Source organism: Oncorhynchus mykiss, chromosome 2 (assembly GCF_013265735.2).
Source record: "Oncorhynchus mykiss isolate Arlee chromosome 2, USDA_OmykA_1.1, whole genome shotgun sequence".
NCBI classification, from domain to species: domain Eukaryota; kingdom Metazoa; phylum Chordata; class Actinopteri; order Salmoniformes; family Salmonidae; genus Oncorhynchus; species Oncorhynchus mykiss.
This window is the reverse complement of record NC_048566.1, coordinates 44,818,741-44,836,216: the sequence shown is the minus strand read 5'-3', so window position 1 is coordinate 44,836,216 and position 17,476 is coordinate 44,818,741. Positions and strand designations below refer to the sequence as shown.

Below are 17,476 nucleotides of genomic sequence, written 5' to 3'. Positions count from 1 at the left end.
ATGTTAGCACAGCTGAAAACTGTTGTTCTGATTAAAGAAGCAATAAAACTGGCCTTCTTTAGACTAGTTGAGTATCTGGAGAATCAGCATTTGTGGGTTCGATTACAGGCTCAAAATTTCCAGAAACAAATAACTTTCTTCTGAACCTTGTCAGTCTATTCTTGTTCTGAGAAATGAAGACAATTCCATGTGAGAAATTGCCAAGAAACTGAAGATCTCGTACAACGCTGTGTACTACTCCCTTCACAGACCAGCGCAAACTGGCTCTAACCAGAATAGAAAGAGGAGTGGGAGGCCCCGGTGTACAACTGAGCAAGAGGACTAGTACATTAGTGTCTAGTTTGAGAAATAGACGCCTCTCAAGTCCTCAACTGGCAGCTTCATTAATAGTACCCGCAAACCACAATGAAGAGAAAACAGTTTTCAGCTGTGCTAACATAATTGCAAAAGGGTTTTCTAATGATCAATTAGCCTTTTGATCGGTAGTGTATATTATAATAATAATTATATGAAATCATTTGTATTTTCTTTATTTTTATTTTAGCTCTGCCCTGAATGACGGATCGCTACTGATAATTTTACAAATGCGATCTCTCCCATGCCAGTAGGCTAGCCCAAGAATGAACATCAAACAAATAATTGACCATGGAAACTGTAAACACTCAGAATTCCATTCATTCAAAGCCCTGTGGGTCCTGGTCAAAAGTAGTGCACTAAACAGCATAGGGTAGCACTTTATAATAGCCACGTAATAAAGTATTTACAAAGTATTAATACATGATGAAATTGTTTATTCATAATTTATTCATTATTAATCATAGGGCTGTTGCATATTACCGCCACACCGGCAGTCGTGAGTCATGACCGCAGTCAAATTCCACGTGACCTTTGAGTCCTGTTATGTACTCTGGACATGTGTTGGTTGTACCTAACCTGCTAACGACCTTCTGGTCGCTAATGGACTGGTACTCAGAACTCTATTTGTCTCTCTAACCCACAGGTGTCAAACTCATTCAAAGGAAGGCCGAGTGTCTGCGGGTTTTCACTCCTCCCTTGTACTTGATTGATTAATTAAGGTCAAAAATTAGTAAGGAACTCCCCACATCTGGTTATCTAGGGCTTAACTTCTTCGATATAGGGGGCGCTCTTTTAATTTTTGGATAAAAAAACGTTCCCGTTTTAAACAAGATATTTTGTCACGAAAAGATGCTCGACTATGCATATAATTGACAGCTTTGGAAAGAAAACACTCTGACGTTTCCAAAACAGCAAAGATATTATCTGTGAGTGCCACAGAACTGATGCTACAGGCGAAACCAAGATGAAACCCCAGATTTTGAAGGCGCTGTGTTCCAATGTCTCCTTATATGGCTATGAATGCGCAAGGAATGAGCCTACACTTTCTGTCGTTTCCCCAAGGTGTCTGCAGCATTGTGACGTATTTGTAGGCATATCATTGGAAGATTGACCATAAGAGACTACATTTACCAGGTGCTCGCTTGGTGTCCTCCGTTGCAATTATTGCGTAATCTCCAGCTGCGTGTATTTTTCCATTTGCTTCAGAGGAGAAACTCAACTGCCACAAATGACTTATCATCGAATAGATATGTGAAAAACACCTTGAGGATTGATTCTAAACAACGTTTGCCATGTTTCTGTCGATATTATGGAGTTAATTTGGAAAAATGTTTGGTCGTTGTAATGACTGAATTTTCCGGGTTTTTTCTTAGCCAAACGTGATGAACAAAACGGAGCGATTTCTCCTACACAAATAATATTTTGGGAAAAACTGAACATTTGCTATCTAACAGAGTCTCCTCATTGAAAACATCCAAAGTTCTTCAAAGGTAAATTATTTTATTTGAATGCTTTTCTTGTTTTTGTGAAAATGTTGCCTGCTGAATGCTAGGCTTAATGCTATGCTAGCTATCAATACTCTTACACAAATGCTTGTGTAGCTATGGTTGAAAAGCATATTTTGAAAATCTGAGATGACAGTGTTTTTAACAAAAGGCTAAGCTTGTCAGCCAATATATTTATTTCATTTCATTTGCGATTTTCATGAATAGTTAACGTTGCGTTATGGTAATGAACTTGAGGCTATGATTACGCTCCCGGATACGGGATTGCTCGACGCAAGAAGTTAATTGAAAGGAAAAAACAACAACCTGCAGACACTAGGCCCTCCATGGAATGAGTTTGACACCCTGAGTGGAAAACATGGTCGTTGTGGATGTTGTTTCAACGCAAAACACAACGAAATGGACAGTGCTTTCTAAGGTGATGATTAGAGTTGAGGTCAGAAGTTTACATACACCTTAGCCATACATACATACATAATTTATACTCAGTTTTTCACAATTCCTGACATTTATTCCTAGAAAAAAATCCCTCTTTAACGTCTGTTAGGATCACCACCTTTATTTTAAGATTGTGAAATGTCAGAATAATCCAAGATGGCGTAGCAGTCAGACGTCTTAGTTCTCGTCTTGTTGTGTCCCATGTTTATAACTTTTTAATATATTTTTTTCAGAATATATTTTCAGAATGCTCTCCTGCAACCCTCCTCACCCAATGTGGTGTGGATCTGCTTTTTTCTAAAGTATTATTTTTAACTTTGAACTGGAACCCCAACAGGAGCTAGCCAGCTAACTAGCTACTAGCTAGTAGTCAGCTAACCACTGCTAGCGGTCATCAGCTAACCTTTAGCTATGAAAACACTCGCCAGTTTGCACAACGCGATTCAAACCAGAGCATCCCGGACTTATTTTCTCTCCATATCCACGGATTCCTATCGCAAGCTCTGAACCTTTTCACCTGGATCATCGCCGCAAGCTAGCTGCAATCCGAATGGCTACTCCTGGCTAACGTCTCTGTCCCGAAGAAAGCACCAATTAGACGGGAGCTAGCCCAAGCTAGGCCCATCTCCCGGCTAGCTGAAGCGGTCCATCAGCCACTCCAGGGCTACATCCCTATTTCACCAGTTTGCTGGACCCCTTTTACTACACAGAGCACTGCTTATCCATCACGACTGGACTACCGACGTAAAAATTTTTTTCAACATGTCCCTCCTTTGCGACGTCCCATGGATGCCCATCTCCTAGCCTGCTAGCCACGGCTCGCTAGCTGTCTAGAGCATTTTGGACTGTTAGCTGAAGAGATCCATCGGCCAATTTCTTGGGCCACTATACCTATTTTGCCAATTGGACTGGACCCCTTTACTACATGGAACCCTACTAATCCATCACGACTGGTCTGCCAACGCAACCGCACGAGGAGGCTCCACACGAGGATGAGGCTATAATACTTCTTCCGCCGTGACGTCCCTCTAATTTGCTAGCTTGCTAGCCCCGGCCCGCTAGCTGTCTGAATCGCCGTGTCTCTAGCCAGCCTAACTACTCACTGGACCCCTATGATAACTCGGCTACGCATGCCTCTCCCTAATGTCAATATGCCCTGTCCATTACTGTTCTGGTTAGTGACCTGCTGCTTTTACTCTCTGTTCCGAACGTACTAGACGACCAGTTCTTATAGCCTTTAGCCGTACCCTTATCCTACTCCTCCTCTCTTCCTCTGGTGATGTAGAGGTGCCTAGCTCCACTCCTATTCCCCAAATGCTCTCATTTGTTGACGTCTATAACCGTAAAAGCCTTGGTTTCATGCATGTTAACATTAGAAGCCTTCTCCCTAAGTTTGTTTTATTCACTACTTTAGCACACTCTGTCAACCCAAATGTCCTAGCCGTCTCTGAATCCTGGCTTAGGAATACCACCAAAAACCCTGAAATTTCCATCCCTAACTATAACATTTTCCAACAAGATAGAATTGCCAAAGGGGGCGGAGTTGCAATCTACTGCAGAGATTGCCTGCAAAGTTCTGCTTACTATCCAGGTCTGTACCCAAACAATTCAAGCTTCTATTTTTAAAAATCCAACTTTCCAGAAACAAGTCTCCCACCATTGCCGCTTGCTATAGACCACCCTATGCCCCCAGCTGTGACCTGGACAACATTTGTGAATTGATTGCCCCCCATCTATCTTCAGAGCTTGTGCTGCTAGGTGACCTAAACTGGGACATGCTTAACACCCCGGCCATTCTACAATCTAAGCTAGATGCCCTCAATCTCACGCAAAATATCAATGAACCTACCACGTACAACCCCAAATCCGTAACCACGGGCATCCTCATAGATATCCTCCTGACCAACTTGCCCTCCAAATACACCTCTGCTGTCTTCAACCAAGATCTCAGCAATCACTGCCTGCATCCGTAATGGGTCTGCGGTCAAACAACCACCCCTCATCACTGTCAAACGCTCCCTAAATCACTTGAGTGAGCAGGCCTTTCTAAATTACCTGGCCCGGGTATCCTGGAAGGATATCACCCTCATCCCGTCAGTAGAGGATGCCTGGTTATTCTTTAAAAGTGCCATCCTCACCATCTTAAATAAGCATGCCCCATTAAAAAATGTAGAACCAGGAACAGCCCTTGGTTCACTCCAGACCTGACTGCCCTTGACCAGCACAAAAACATCCTGTGGCATACTGCATTAACATTGAATAGCCCCCGTTGAAATGCAACTTTTCAGGGAAGTTAGGAACCAATATACACAGGCAGTTAGGAAATCTAAGGCTGCCTTTATCAAACAGAAATTTGCATCCTGTCGTACAAACTCAAAAAGTTCTGGGACACTGTAAAGTCCATGGAGAATAAGAGCACCTCCTCCCAGCTGCCCACTGCACTGAGGCTAGGAAACAATGTCACCACCGATGAATCCAATATAATTGAGAATTTCAAGAAGCATTTTTCTACTGCTGGCTATGCTTTCCACCTGGCTACCCCTGCCACGGTCAACAGCCATGCACCCCCCCCCCTCCCCCCCCCCACAGCAACTCGCCCAAGCCTCCCCATTTCTCCTTGACCCAGATCCAGATAGCTATTGTTCTGAAAGAGCTGCAAAATCTGGATCCCTACAAATCAGCTGGGCTAGACAAACTGGACCCTCTCTTTCTAAAACACCTACTACCTCTTCGACCTCTCTTTCGTATCATCTGAGATTCCCAAAGATTGGAAAACTACACGGCCATCCCCCTCTTCAAAGGAAGAGACACTCTAGAGCATGGGTGTCAAACTCTGGCCCGTGGGCCAAATTTGGCCCGCGGGGTAATTATATTTGGCCCGCGAGACAATACCAAATTACTACTAGAGCTGGTCCGCCGGTATTATACAGCGCATTCACCACTAATACTACGAATCCCATAATGCTCTGCTGTTTTCGCGCGCCAATCAGGACAGGACCCAGAAACGCTCTCTCCTCTGTGACAGTAGTCATAGCAACATAGACGCTACAACTGTCAGCGATCTAACCCTTCCCAAAAATGGCGAAAAGAAAGGCAGAAAACAGGAGCTTTCTGGACAAGTGGGAGGCAGAATATCTGTTTACATATGTAAAAGACAAACCTGTTTGTCTTGTTTGTGGAGTCAACGTGGCTGTAAGTAAGGAGTACAACATTAGACGACACTATGAAACGAAACACCATGACAAATACAAGGACCTGGACATGACTCAAAGGAGCCAGAAAGTAGAGGAGATGAAAATAAGTTTGGTTTCACAACAGAATATTTTTAAAAAAGCCACATCACAAAGCGAGGCTGCTGTAAAGGCTAGTTATATAGTGGCAGCAGAGATCGCAAAATCAGCCCGGCCCTTTAGTGAGGGAGAGTTCATGAAAAAGTTCATGATGAAGGTTTGTGACCTCGTATGCCCAGAGAAAAAACAAGCATTTTCAAACGTGAGCCTGAGCAGGAACACAGTAGCACATGTGATCTTGCCACCAATCTGTATGACCAGCTGATGGAAAAGGGAAAAGATTTTGTTGTGTTCTCCCTCGCTGTGGATGAGAGCTGCGACGCATCTGATACTGCTCAGCTGTCAGTCTTCATCTGTGGAGTAGAATCAAATCTGTGTGTTACGGAGGAGCTATTAGGATTCAAATCAATGCATGGCACAACCACAGGAAAGGAAATCGTTGAGGAGGTTTCCAAATGTGTAACTGAAATAAAGCTGCCGTGGGATAAACTCGTTGGATTAACGACAGATGGTGCGCCAGCGATGTGCGGTAAAAAGAGTGGACTGGTGGGCATGGTTCGGGAGAAGATGCCGGAAGAGAACTGTGTAGGTGAGCTAACTGTTTACCACTGCATCATACATCAGGAAGCACTGTGTGCCAAAGCCCTAAAGATGGAACATGTTATGACCACAGTAACACAGGTAGTTAACTTTATAAGAGCCAAAGGTCTAAATCACCGCCAGTTTAAATCTTTTCTGGAGGAGTGTGGTTCGGAATACGCAGACGTGCCGTATCACACAGAGGTGAGATGGCTAAGCAGAGGAAAAGTACTGAACAGATGTTTCGAGCTGCGTGAGGAAATATGTCAATTCCTGGAAACCAAAGGGAAGGATACAGCAGAGCTCCGGGAGCAAAAGTTCCTGTGTGAGCTGGCCTTTCTCTGTGACATCTCGAGCCATCTCGATGCGCTGAACCTGCAGCTTCAGGGGCGGGGGCGCATCATCACAGACATGTACGCTGCAGTGAGGGCCTTCAAAACTAAACTGTGCCTGTGGGAGAATCAGATGCTGCAAGGAAACCCTTGCCATTTTCCCTGCTGCCAATCCATAAAAGCGCAGATCTCTACCGCCGTGTTCCCATGCGCACAGTTTGCTGAAAAACTCAGTGTTCTCGCCGCTGAGTTTAGCCGGCGATTTGCCGACTTCGATGCCCAGAAATGCAAGTTTGAACTGCTTAGTAAACCCTTCGCAGTTGATGTGGAAAATGCACCAACCAACATCCAAATGGAGCTGATTGAACTCCAGTGCAACGACACGCTGAAGTCAAAGTATGATGCTGTGGGCGCCGCACAGTTTCCACGGTTCATCCCTGACACAATGCCTCAGCTCCGCACCCAAGCTGCTCAGATGCTCTCCATGTTCGGCAGCACTTATCTATGCGAGCAACTTTTCTCCTCAATGAAGATGACCAAAACAACTCACAGGAGACCGTCTGACTGATGAACATCTTCGCTCGATACTGAGGATTTCTTCAGCTCAGAGCTTGAGCCCAGACATTGATGAACTAGCATCCAAGAAGAGATGCCAGGTATCTGGCTTGGGCACATCAGATTAGACCAGTATGCAATAATTAACGTTTTCTTTATGCACTTTTTCTTGCTACAAGGCATGGGCTTGAATGGTTGATTGATTTATTATCATTTTATTTGTAAAATTATTAGCCAGTGGAAAAAGTTTATTTTGGTATTTAAATCAGAATCCTAATAGAAAAGAGGCATACAATTTTTATTTAAATTGTATTTATTTAATAAATCAATGCCATTGATGTGTTTTTTCATTTGAAATTCGATTTTGCATGTCTCCACTATTAAATTATATATTGTATGGTAATAAGCGATGCTTGTTCCATATTCAATGTTAAAGCAAAACTTGTTTGGGTCCATATTAAAAGGTTAATTTGTTCAATGTTGGCCCGTGACTTTGTTCAGGTTTTACATTTTGGCCCACTGGGTATTTGAGTTTGACACCCCTGCTCTAGACCCACACTGCTACAGAACTTTGTCTATCCTACTCTGCCTTTCTAAGGTCTTCGAAAGTCAAGTAAACAAACAGAACACCGACCATTTCGAATCCCACCGCACCTTCTCCACTATGCAATCTGGTTTCTGAGCTGGTCATGGGTGCACCTCAGTCACGCTCAAGGTCCTAAACGATATCATAACCGCCATCGATAAGAGACATTACTGTGCAGCCGTATTCATTGACCTGGCCAAGGCTTTCGACTCTGTCAAACACCACATTCTCATCGGCAGACTAATCAGCCTTGGTTTCTCAAATGACTGCCTCGCCTGGTTCACCAACTACTTCTCTGATAGAGTTCAGTGTGTCAAATCAGAGGGCCTGCTGTCCGGACCTCTGGCAGTCTCTCTGGGGATGCCACAGGGTTCAATTCTCGGGCCCACTCTCTTCTCTGTATACATCAATGATGTCGCTCTTGCTGCTGGTGAACCTCTGATCCACCTATATGCCGATGACACCATTCTGTATACTTCTGGCCCTCCTTTGGACACTGTGTTACCTATGTCCAAATGAGCTTCAGTGCCACACAACACTCCTCCCGTGGCCTACAACTGCTCTTAAATGCAAATAAAACGAAATGCATGCTCTTCAACCGATTGCTGCCTGCACCTGCTCGCCCGTCGAGCATCCCTACTCTGAATGGTTCTGACTTAGAATATGTGGACAATTACAAATACCTAGATGTCTGGTTAGACTGTAAACTATCTTTCCAGACTCACATTATACATCTCCAATACAACATTTTAATCTAGAATCGGCTTCCAATTTCACAACAAAGCATCCTTCACTCATGCTGCCAAACATACCCTCGTAAAACTGACCACCCTATCAATCCTCGATTTCAGCGATGTCATTTACAAAATAGCCTCCAACACTCTACTCAACAAGCTGGATGAAATCTATCACATTGCCATCCGTGTTGTCACCAAAGCCCCATACTACCCACCATCTCACCACTGCGACCTGTACACTCTCGTTGGCTGGCCCTCGCTTCATACTCATCACCAAACCCACTGGCTCCAGTTCATCTAAAAGTATTTGCTAGGTAAAGCCCCGCCTTATCTCAGCTCACTGGCCACCATAGCAGCACCCACCCATAGCACGCGCTCAGCTGGTATATTTCACTGTTCACCCCCAAAGCCAATTCCTCCTTTGGCCGCCTTTCCTTCCAGTACTCTGCTGCCAATGACTAGAACGAACTGCAAAAATCACTGAAGCTGGAGGCTCATATCTCCCTCACTAGCTTTAAGCACCAGCTGTCAGAGCAGCTCACAGATCACTGCACCTGTACATAGCCCGTCTGTAAATAGCCCATCCAACTACCTCATCCCATACTGTATTTATTTATTTATCTTGCTCTTTATGTTGCTTTATTTATCTTTTCACCCCAGTATCTCTACTTGCACATTCATCTTTGCACATCTATCACTCCAGTGTTCAATTGCTATATTATAATTACTTCGCCACCATGGCCTATTTATTGCCTTACCTCCCTTATCTTACCTCATTTGCACACACTGCATATATACTTTTTTTGCTGTATGTTTGTTAATTCCATGTGTAACTCTGTGTTGTTGTATGTGTCGAACTGTTTTGCTTTATCTTGGCCACATCGCAGTTGTAAATGAAAACTTGGTTTCAACTAGCCTACCTGGTTAAATAAAGATTAAATAAAAAAATTGTAGTGTTTTTTTTTTTTTTTTTAGCTTTCATTTCTTTTATCACATTCCCAGTGGGTCAGAAGTTTACATACACTCAGTTAGTATTTGGTAGCATTGCCTTTAAGTTGTTTAACTTGTTATGGCTGCAATCCCCAAATCGGGATAAGTGTCCTCAACATCCGCTGAATAGCATAGTGCTACATACACTAAATATTACCAGAAATATGTATATTCATGAAATCACAAGTGCAATATAGGAAAACACAGCTCGGTCTTTTGTTAATCCACCTGTCGTGTCAAACTATGCTTTACAGTGAAAGCAATCCAAGCGTTTGTGTAAGTTTATCGATCGCACGATAAAACATTAAGTACACTTAGCATCGGATAGCTCGATCACGAAAATCAGAAAAGCAATCAAATGAATTGTTTACCTTTGATGATCTTCGGATGTTTTCACTCACGAGACTCCCAGTTACACAACAAATGTTCGTTTGTTCCATAAAAATGATTTTTATATCCAAAATACCTCCGTTTGTTTGTCGCGTTATATTCAGAAATCCACAGGAAATAGCGGTCATGACAACGCAGACTAAAATTCCAAATAGTTTCCATAATGTCCACAGAAACATGTCAAACGTTTTTTATAATCAATCCTCAGGTTGTTTTTAAAATATATAATCAATAATATATCAACCGCTAATGTCTTTCACAGTAGGAGAGGGGAAAACAATGGCTGTCCAAATTCTTTTGCGCAAGCAAAACTCATGTGACCACTTGACGCAATGTTATCGTTCTGGCTCATTTTTCTAAATAAAAGCCTGAAACTATGTCTGAAGACTGTTGACACCTTGCAGAAGCGATAGAAAAAGGAATCTGGCTCATATCCCTTTAAATCCAGCAAAGGGAGGCTATGGAAAAATATAAACCACTTAATGTTTTTATTTTCCTCAGGGTTTCGCCTGCAACATCAGTTCTGTTATACTCACAGACAATATTTTGACAGTTTTGGAAACTTTAGAGTGTTTTTCTATCCAATACTAATAATAATATGCATATATTAGCAACTAAGACTGAGGAGCTGGCCGTTTACAATGGGCACCTTTTCATCCAAGCTACTCAATAATGCCCCTGCAGCCATATGAAGTTAACTTGTGTCAAACATTTCAGGTAGCCATCCACAAGCTTCCCTCAATAAGTTGGGTGAATTTTGGTCCATTCCTCCTGACAATGCTGGTGGAACTGAGGCAGGTTCTTAGGCCTACTTGCTCGCACACGCTTTTCAGTTCTACCCACTAATTTTCTATAGGATTGAGGTCAGGGCTTTGTGATGGCCACTCCAATACCTTGACTTTGTTGTCCTTAAACCATTTGGAAACAACTTTGGAATTATGCTTGTTGTCATTATCCATTTGGAAGACCTATTTGCGACCAAGCTTTAACTTCCTGACTGATGTGTTGAGATGTTGATTCAATATATCCACATAATTTTCATACCTCATGATGCCATCAATTTTGTGAAGTTTACCAGTCCCTCCTGCAGCAAAGCACCTCAAAACATTATGCTGCCACCCCCGTGCTTCATGGATGGGATGGTGTTCTTCGGCCAAACAGTTCTATTTTTGTTTTATCAGACCAGAGGACATTTCTCTAAAAAGTACACTGTTTTCCTCATGTGCAGTTGCAAACTGTGGTCTGGCTTTTTTATGGCGGTTTTGGAGCAGTGGCTTCTTCCTTGCTGAGCAACCTTTCAGGTTATGTCGATATAGGACTCATTTTTACTGTGGATATAGATACTTTTGTACCTGTTTCCTCCAGCATCTTCACAGGGTCCTTTGCTGTTGTTCTGGGATTGATTTGCACTTTTTGCACCAAAGTACGTTCATCTCTAGTAGACAGAATGCGTCTCCTTCCTAAGCGATATGACAGCTGCGTGTTCCCATGGTGTTTATACTTCCATACTATTATTTGTACAGATAATTATAATTGGTCTAGTCTATACTGCAAATTTAACAAATTATAGTATTCGCCTTTGAATGTCGACTGTATTATTATGCAGACTGGATTGATTTGTGCTACGCTCCTTGTGCTATGCTTCAGAGTCTGGGAGAGAACGTATAGGCCTAGGCGATGATGTTGGTTCATTGATTGTGCAGGTAGGGCCTCTTACAGAGTTAACTTCTCATGACTCGCAAACCTGCATGCGGGAGCGTAACGTAGCCTCAAACTAATTAGCATAAGGCAGTGGATATAAATCTTCCTAGAAAATCTTCCTATTCATGGAATTCACAAATGAAATATATTGAGACAAAGCTTAGCCTTTTTTTAATCACACTGTCATCTCAGATTTTCAAAATATACTTTACAGCCAACGCTAGACAAGCATTTGTGTAAGTTTATCATGGCATAATGCTATGGCTAGGCTCTGCTACCAGCAGGCAACATTTTCTCGAAAATAAGAAAAGCAATCAAATTAAATCCTTTACCTTTGATGAGCTTCGGATGTTTTCACTCACGAGACTCCCAGTTAGATAGCAAATGTTCCTTTTTTCCAAAAATATTATTTTTGTAGGCGAAATAGCTCCGTTTGTTCTTCACGTTTGGCTGAGAAATCGACCGGAAAATGCAGTCACTACAACGCCAAACTTTTTTCCAAATTAGCTCCATAATATCGACAGAAACATGCCAAACGTTGTTTAGAATCAATCCTCAAGGTGTTTTCCACATATCTATTCAATAAAATATCCGTCGGGACAATTGGTTTCTCATAAGAAGCGATTGGAAAAATGGCTACTTGTGTACTTTACGCAAGATTTTCTGCCGGAGCCGTCATGTGACCACTTGCTAAATGTGGTCCCTTACGGCTATTCTTCAACATAAATGCGTAAAAAGACGTCACAATGCTGTAGACACCTTGGGGAATACGTAGAAAGCGTAAGCTCATTCGTAGCTCATTCACAGGCATATAAGGAGTCATTGGCATGCAGGGCTTTCAAAAATGGGGCACTTCCTGGTTGGATTTTTATCTGGGTTTCGCCTGTAACATCAGTTCTGTTGCACTCACAGACAATATCTTTGCAGTTTTGGAAACGTCAGAGTGTTTTCCATCCAAAGTTGTCAATTATATGCATAGTCGAGCATCTTGTCGTGACAAAATATCCCGTTTAAAACGGGAACCTTTTTTATCCAAAAATGAAAATACTGCCCCCTAGTTATAAAACGTTATCCTACAATTATAGTGAATTTGTATTTGACTTTGAATAGCTTAGGGCGTTTTTTATATTTTCATAATTAATAGGCTGACAATACCATTAGCTACATGATATCTCTCCACCGTGCATTTCCATCTCCTCCTCTCTCTCCTTCATTCCTTTCTCAAGAACGCAGAGAGAAGCAGTTGTTTAAAGTAACAAAGTAGAAATGCTATGTTACTGTACTTAAGTAGTTTTTTGGGGTATCTGTACTGTACTTTACTATTTCTATTTTTAGAACTTTTAGTTTTACTTCACTACATTTTCAAATGAAAATGTATACTTTCACCTTGATACTTTATTTTTAATTTTTAATTTAACTAGGCAAATCAGTTAAGAACAAATTCTTATGTACAATGACCCGGAGGACTCTGGGTCAATCGGGCCTTTGACCGCCAAGCCTTCGTTACTCGCTACAAAATCAAATCAATCTGAAGCTGAAAAAAAATATGAATAATGTTGGAAAGAATATGCAAGGTCGGCAAGTCGGCTCACTCATGGGTGAACTTGTTTTGCAAGGCAGCAGGCGACGACATGCAAGCAAAGTTGATCCAACCCACATCAGTTTGGGGATAATCTAAGGGTCCTAAAGTGTAAACCCCACCCACGAGAGCCAGTTACTTACAAAATAGTCATCCACTCTGCAGCACTTTTCCCAAGAATGTCCAAAATCGCTACCACTACCACCACCACCTCCTGATGAGGACGAACACCCCTGGCCGTATCTAAAATAAATGTTTTATTTTCTCAGAATGAAGGATTCATCCTAGCAAATGAAATGTCGGTTATGTTTACCTAAAGTTCAAGAAATACCAGCATTCAAGAACTCGCCGTCGAATCTAAAAAAACACATTGAGGTAAGTCTACTGTTAGCTTGCCAGCTAGCTGGAATAAATTTAGCATGCTAGCTAATGATACTTATACTAGAATGCTAGCTAAAATGAGCTAACCTAGCTAGGTAGGTCACATTTGCTAATGCAACAAGCAGTTTTAGTTTATGCTAGCTAATCCTATACTTAAATAGTTCCATTGCTAGTAGCTGGCTAAAATGTGCCCGGATTCAGAAATTTTGTTAGCTAATGCAATCTAACTAAACTATCATGAGCTAACTAGCTAAAGTTTTAGCAAGCATAAACTAGCTAGCTTGCTAGTTTGCGAATCTGGGCACATTTTAGTCAGCTAATGTTAGAATAGCTAAATACCTTTTCTCTAAACACCGCTGTCAAGCTAGCTAGCTAATATTAGCTTTCGAATTTTAGCTAACACCCACTAGCTTAGCTAGTTAGCAAGACAATATCTTACTTGTGTTAGTTGAGAAAGTTGTTATTCTTACCTAGATAATTACTGTAGACTTAATTAAATGGTGTTCACAAACTCTCACTTATCTAATGTTATTTAGTGACGGTAGCTAAGTAACAGTCTTTCTGATTTCTTTCTTTTCCTTTTCTTAGTTAATATATCAGAGTACACCATCTTAAGAAATATGGAGAACTGGCTGTAAACACTTTGAAGAGAAAACATACCCCTCAGACTCCCTCCACAATCAAGCAGAGAACATTACTGGGGACAGTGTCCCAAAAATCCATCGATAAAGCTGTGGTGAAGTATGTGGTCCAAGGGCTCCAATCTTTCACTGTTGTAGAACAAGAACCGTTCAGAGGGTTTGTCCAGGCTTGAGCATAACTCAAAGATCATATCATTGCCGACACTGCGCTCCAGGATAGATGAAGCCTCAAAAGAAATGAAGAAGAAGGTGACTGAGGCCATGAAGTGGTGACCACTTTGCCACCACCACCGACTGCTGGTCTGCAAGAAGACGGAGCTTAATTGGTGTTACAGCCCATTGGCTAGACCCTGACAGTTTGGCAGAAGCTTGCACACCTTTGATGTGCTGGCAGGTGCCCTAAATTACATCTATTCTGAGTTTGAAATCCAGGGTAAGATTGTAAGAACTACAACAGACAACTTCTTGTAAGCTTTTTTTTTCTTCCAACTATCAACTTTCTGATAACAAAACTTAACTGAATCAAGTTGTCCCTGAAGTAATGTAAGCCTCTGGTGGATGTGCTACAATTTATACTTAAGAAACGCTTCAGCCATATGTTTCAAAACCCTGAGCTGATCGCAGCTGCAATCCTTCTCCCCTAATTCACAAATTCACAACAGAATGGTTAATGAACAATATGTTATTATTCATAAACAACTGTGTATAGTGTACATTTTGACACTTCAAAGATTTGAGAACCACCCATGTAAACTACAATCCTGACTTTGTGGTTCATTCCAATGGGTACAGTAGTCTACTTAGCCCTGTTTTTTGGTTTATATAGATGGTGGATGGGGATGGATTAATGTAGTCTCTCAAAAATATAACTGCATGATTTCCATTGTCATCTCCCTGGAATGGACTACATCAAAATTTCATCCCTAACTATAACAGCTTCCAAAAAGATAGAACTGCCAAATCGGGCAAAGTTGCAATCTACTGCAGAGAGAGCCTGCAGTTCTGTCATACTATCCAGGTCTGTGCCCAAACAATTCGAGCTTCTACTTTTAAAAATCCAACTTTCCAGAAACAAGTCTCTCACCGCTGCCGCTTGTTATAGACCCCTTCCAGCCCCCAGCTGTGCCCTGGACACCATATGTGAATTGATTGCCCCCCATCTATCTTCAGAGCTTGTACTGTTAGGTGACCTAAACTGGGATATGCTTAACACCCTGGCAGTCCTACAATCTAAGCTAGATGCCCTCAATCTCACACAAATGATTAAGGAATTTACCAGGTACAACACTTAATCCGTAATCATGGGCACCCTCTTAGATGTCATCCTGAACAACTTGCCCTCTAAATACACCTCTGCTGTCTTCAACCAGGATCTCAACGATCACTGCCTCATTGCCTGCGTGCATGATGGGTCCGCGGTCAAACGACCACCCCTCATCACTGTCAAACGCTCAATTAAACACTTCAGCGAGCAGGCCTTTCTAATCAGGTATCCGGGTATCCTGGAAGGATATTGACCTCATCCCGTCAGTAGAGGACGCCTGGTTTCTCTTTAAAAGTGCTTTCCTCACCATCTTAAATAAGTATGTCCCATTCAAAAAAACTTAGAACTAAGAACAGATTTAACCCTTCGTTCACCCCAGACTTGACTGCCCTTGACCAGCACAAAAACCTCCTGTGGAGTTCTGCATTAGCATCAAATAGCCCCCGCAATATGCAAATTTTCAGGGGAGTCAGGAACCAATATTCTCAGTCAGTTAGGGAAGCACCAATTCCAAAATGTTTTGGGACATTGTAAAGGCCATGGAGAATAAGAGCACCCCCTGCCAGCTACCCACTGCACTGAGGCTAGGAAACAATGTCACCACCGATAAATGTATGATAATCGATCATTTTAATATGTATTTTTCTACGGCACTATATGCTTTCCACTTGGCTACCCCTATCCCGGCCAACAGCTCAGCACCCCCCCCCCCCCCCCCCCCCATTACCCAAATCTAGACAGCTGCTGTTCTGAAAGAGCTGCATAATCTGGATCCCTACAAATCAGCTGGGCTAGACAATCTGTACCCTCTCTTTCTAATATTATCTGCCGAAATTGTTGCAACCCCTATTACTAGCCTGTTCAACCTCTCTTTTGTTTCCTCTGAGATCCCCAAAGACTGGAAAGCTGCCGCGGTCATCCCCCTCTTCAAGTTGGGAGACACTCTAAACCCAAACTGTTATAGACATATATCCATTCTGCCCTGCCTTTCTAAAACCTCCGAAAGCCAAGTTAAACAGATCACTGACCATTTCGAATCCCACCGTACCTTCTCCACTATGCAATCTGGTTTCTGAGCTGGTCATGGGTCAAGGTCCTAAACGCTCAAGGTCCTAAACGATATCATAACCTCCATTGACAAAAGACAGTACTGTGCAGCCGTCTTCATCGACGTGGCCAAGGCTTTTGATTCTGTCAATCACCACATTCTTATCGGTAGACTCAATAGCCTTGGTTTCTCAAAAGCCTATGATGTATGGATTCCAAGAGAAACTGTGATATTGAATTATTGTTTTGTACCGAAAGCTTACTTACTCTTGTACAATGTTTCCCTACTGTTCTTTACTTCTGCCGCTGTAATGATAAGATAAACTCTCATACAGTTATTTTTCTCTGTCTGCTCAAAGGACTAGCATTTGCTGTTTGTTTCTCTGCAGGTCACCTCTCTCCATGGAAGACCTCCAAACAGGTAAAACTATGTGTGTGTGTGTGTGTGTGTGTGTGTGTGTGTGTGTGTGTGTGTCTCTGTCTCTGTCTGTCTCAATCTGTATCTTTCTCTCTCTCTCTCTCTCTCTCTCTCTCTCTCTCTCTGTCTCTCTTTCTCTCTCTCTCTCTCTCTCTCTCTCTCTATGTCTCTCTCTCTCTCTCTCTCTCTCTCTCTATGTCTCTCTCTCTGTCTCTCTCTATGTCTCTATCTCTTTCCCCCTGTCTGTCTCTCTCTCTCATTTCAATTCAATTACAGGGTTTTATTGGCATGGGAAACATGTGTTTGCATTGCCAAAGCAAGTGAAATAGATAAAAAACAAACGTTAAATAAACAATACAAAAATGTACAGTAAACATTACACTCACAAAAGTTCAAAAATAATAAAGACATTCCAAAGGTCTTATTATTTGCAAATAAATAAAGTACAAAAGTACAAAAGGGGAACTATTTAAACATAAATATGGGTTGTATTTGCAGTGGTGTTTGATCTTCACTGGTTGCCCTTTTCTTGTGGCAACAGGTCATAAATCTGGCTGCTGTGATGGCACACTGTGGTGTTTCAGGTAATAGATATGGGAGTTTATCAAAATTGGGTTTGTGGATCCCCTATCTGAGAAATATCTGAAGGAAATATGTGTCTCTAATATGGACATAGATTTGGCAGG

The 17,476-nt window shown here is 42.1% G+C and overlaps 1 protein-coding gene across 7 annotated transcripts in view; it reads left to right on the top strand.

Annotated features, from left to right (window-relative positions):
• LOC110501618 (membrane-associated guanylate kinase, WW and PDZ domain-containing protein 2) overlaps positions 1–17,476 on the top strand; it is a 315,743-nt gene that overhangs the window by 236,924 nt on the left and 61,343 nt on the right. For all 7 annotated transcript variants that reach the window (XM_036949610.1, XM_036949600.1, XM_036949632.1 and 4 more), the window contains exon 12: positions 16,762–16,793. In XM_036949610.1, the coding sequence (XP_036805505.1) occupies positions 16,762–16,793 (32 nt within the window). The remainder of the gene's footprint in view (positions 1–16,761; positions 16,794–17,476) is intronic.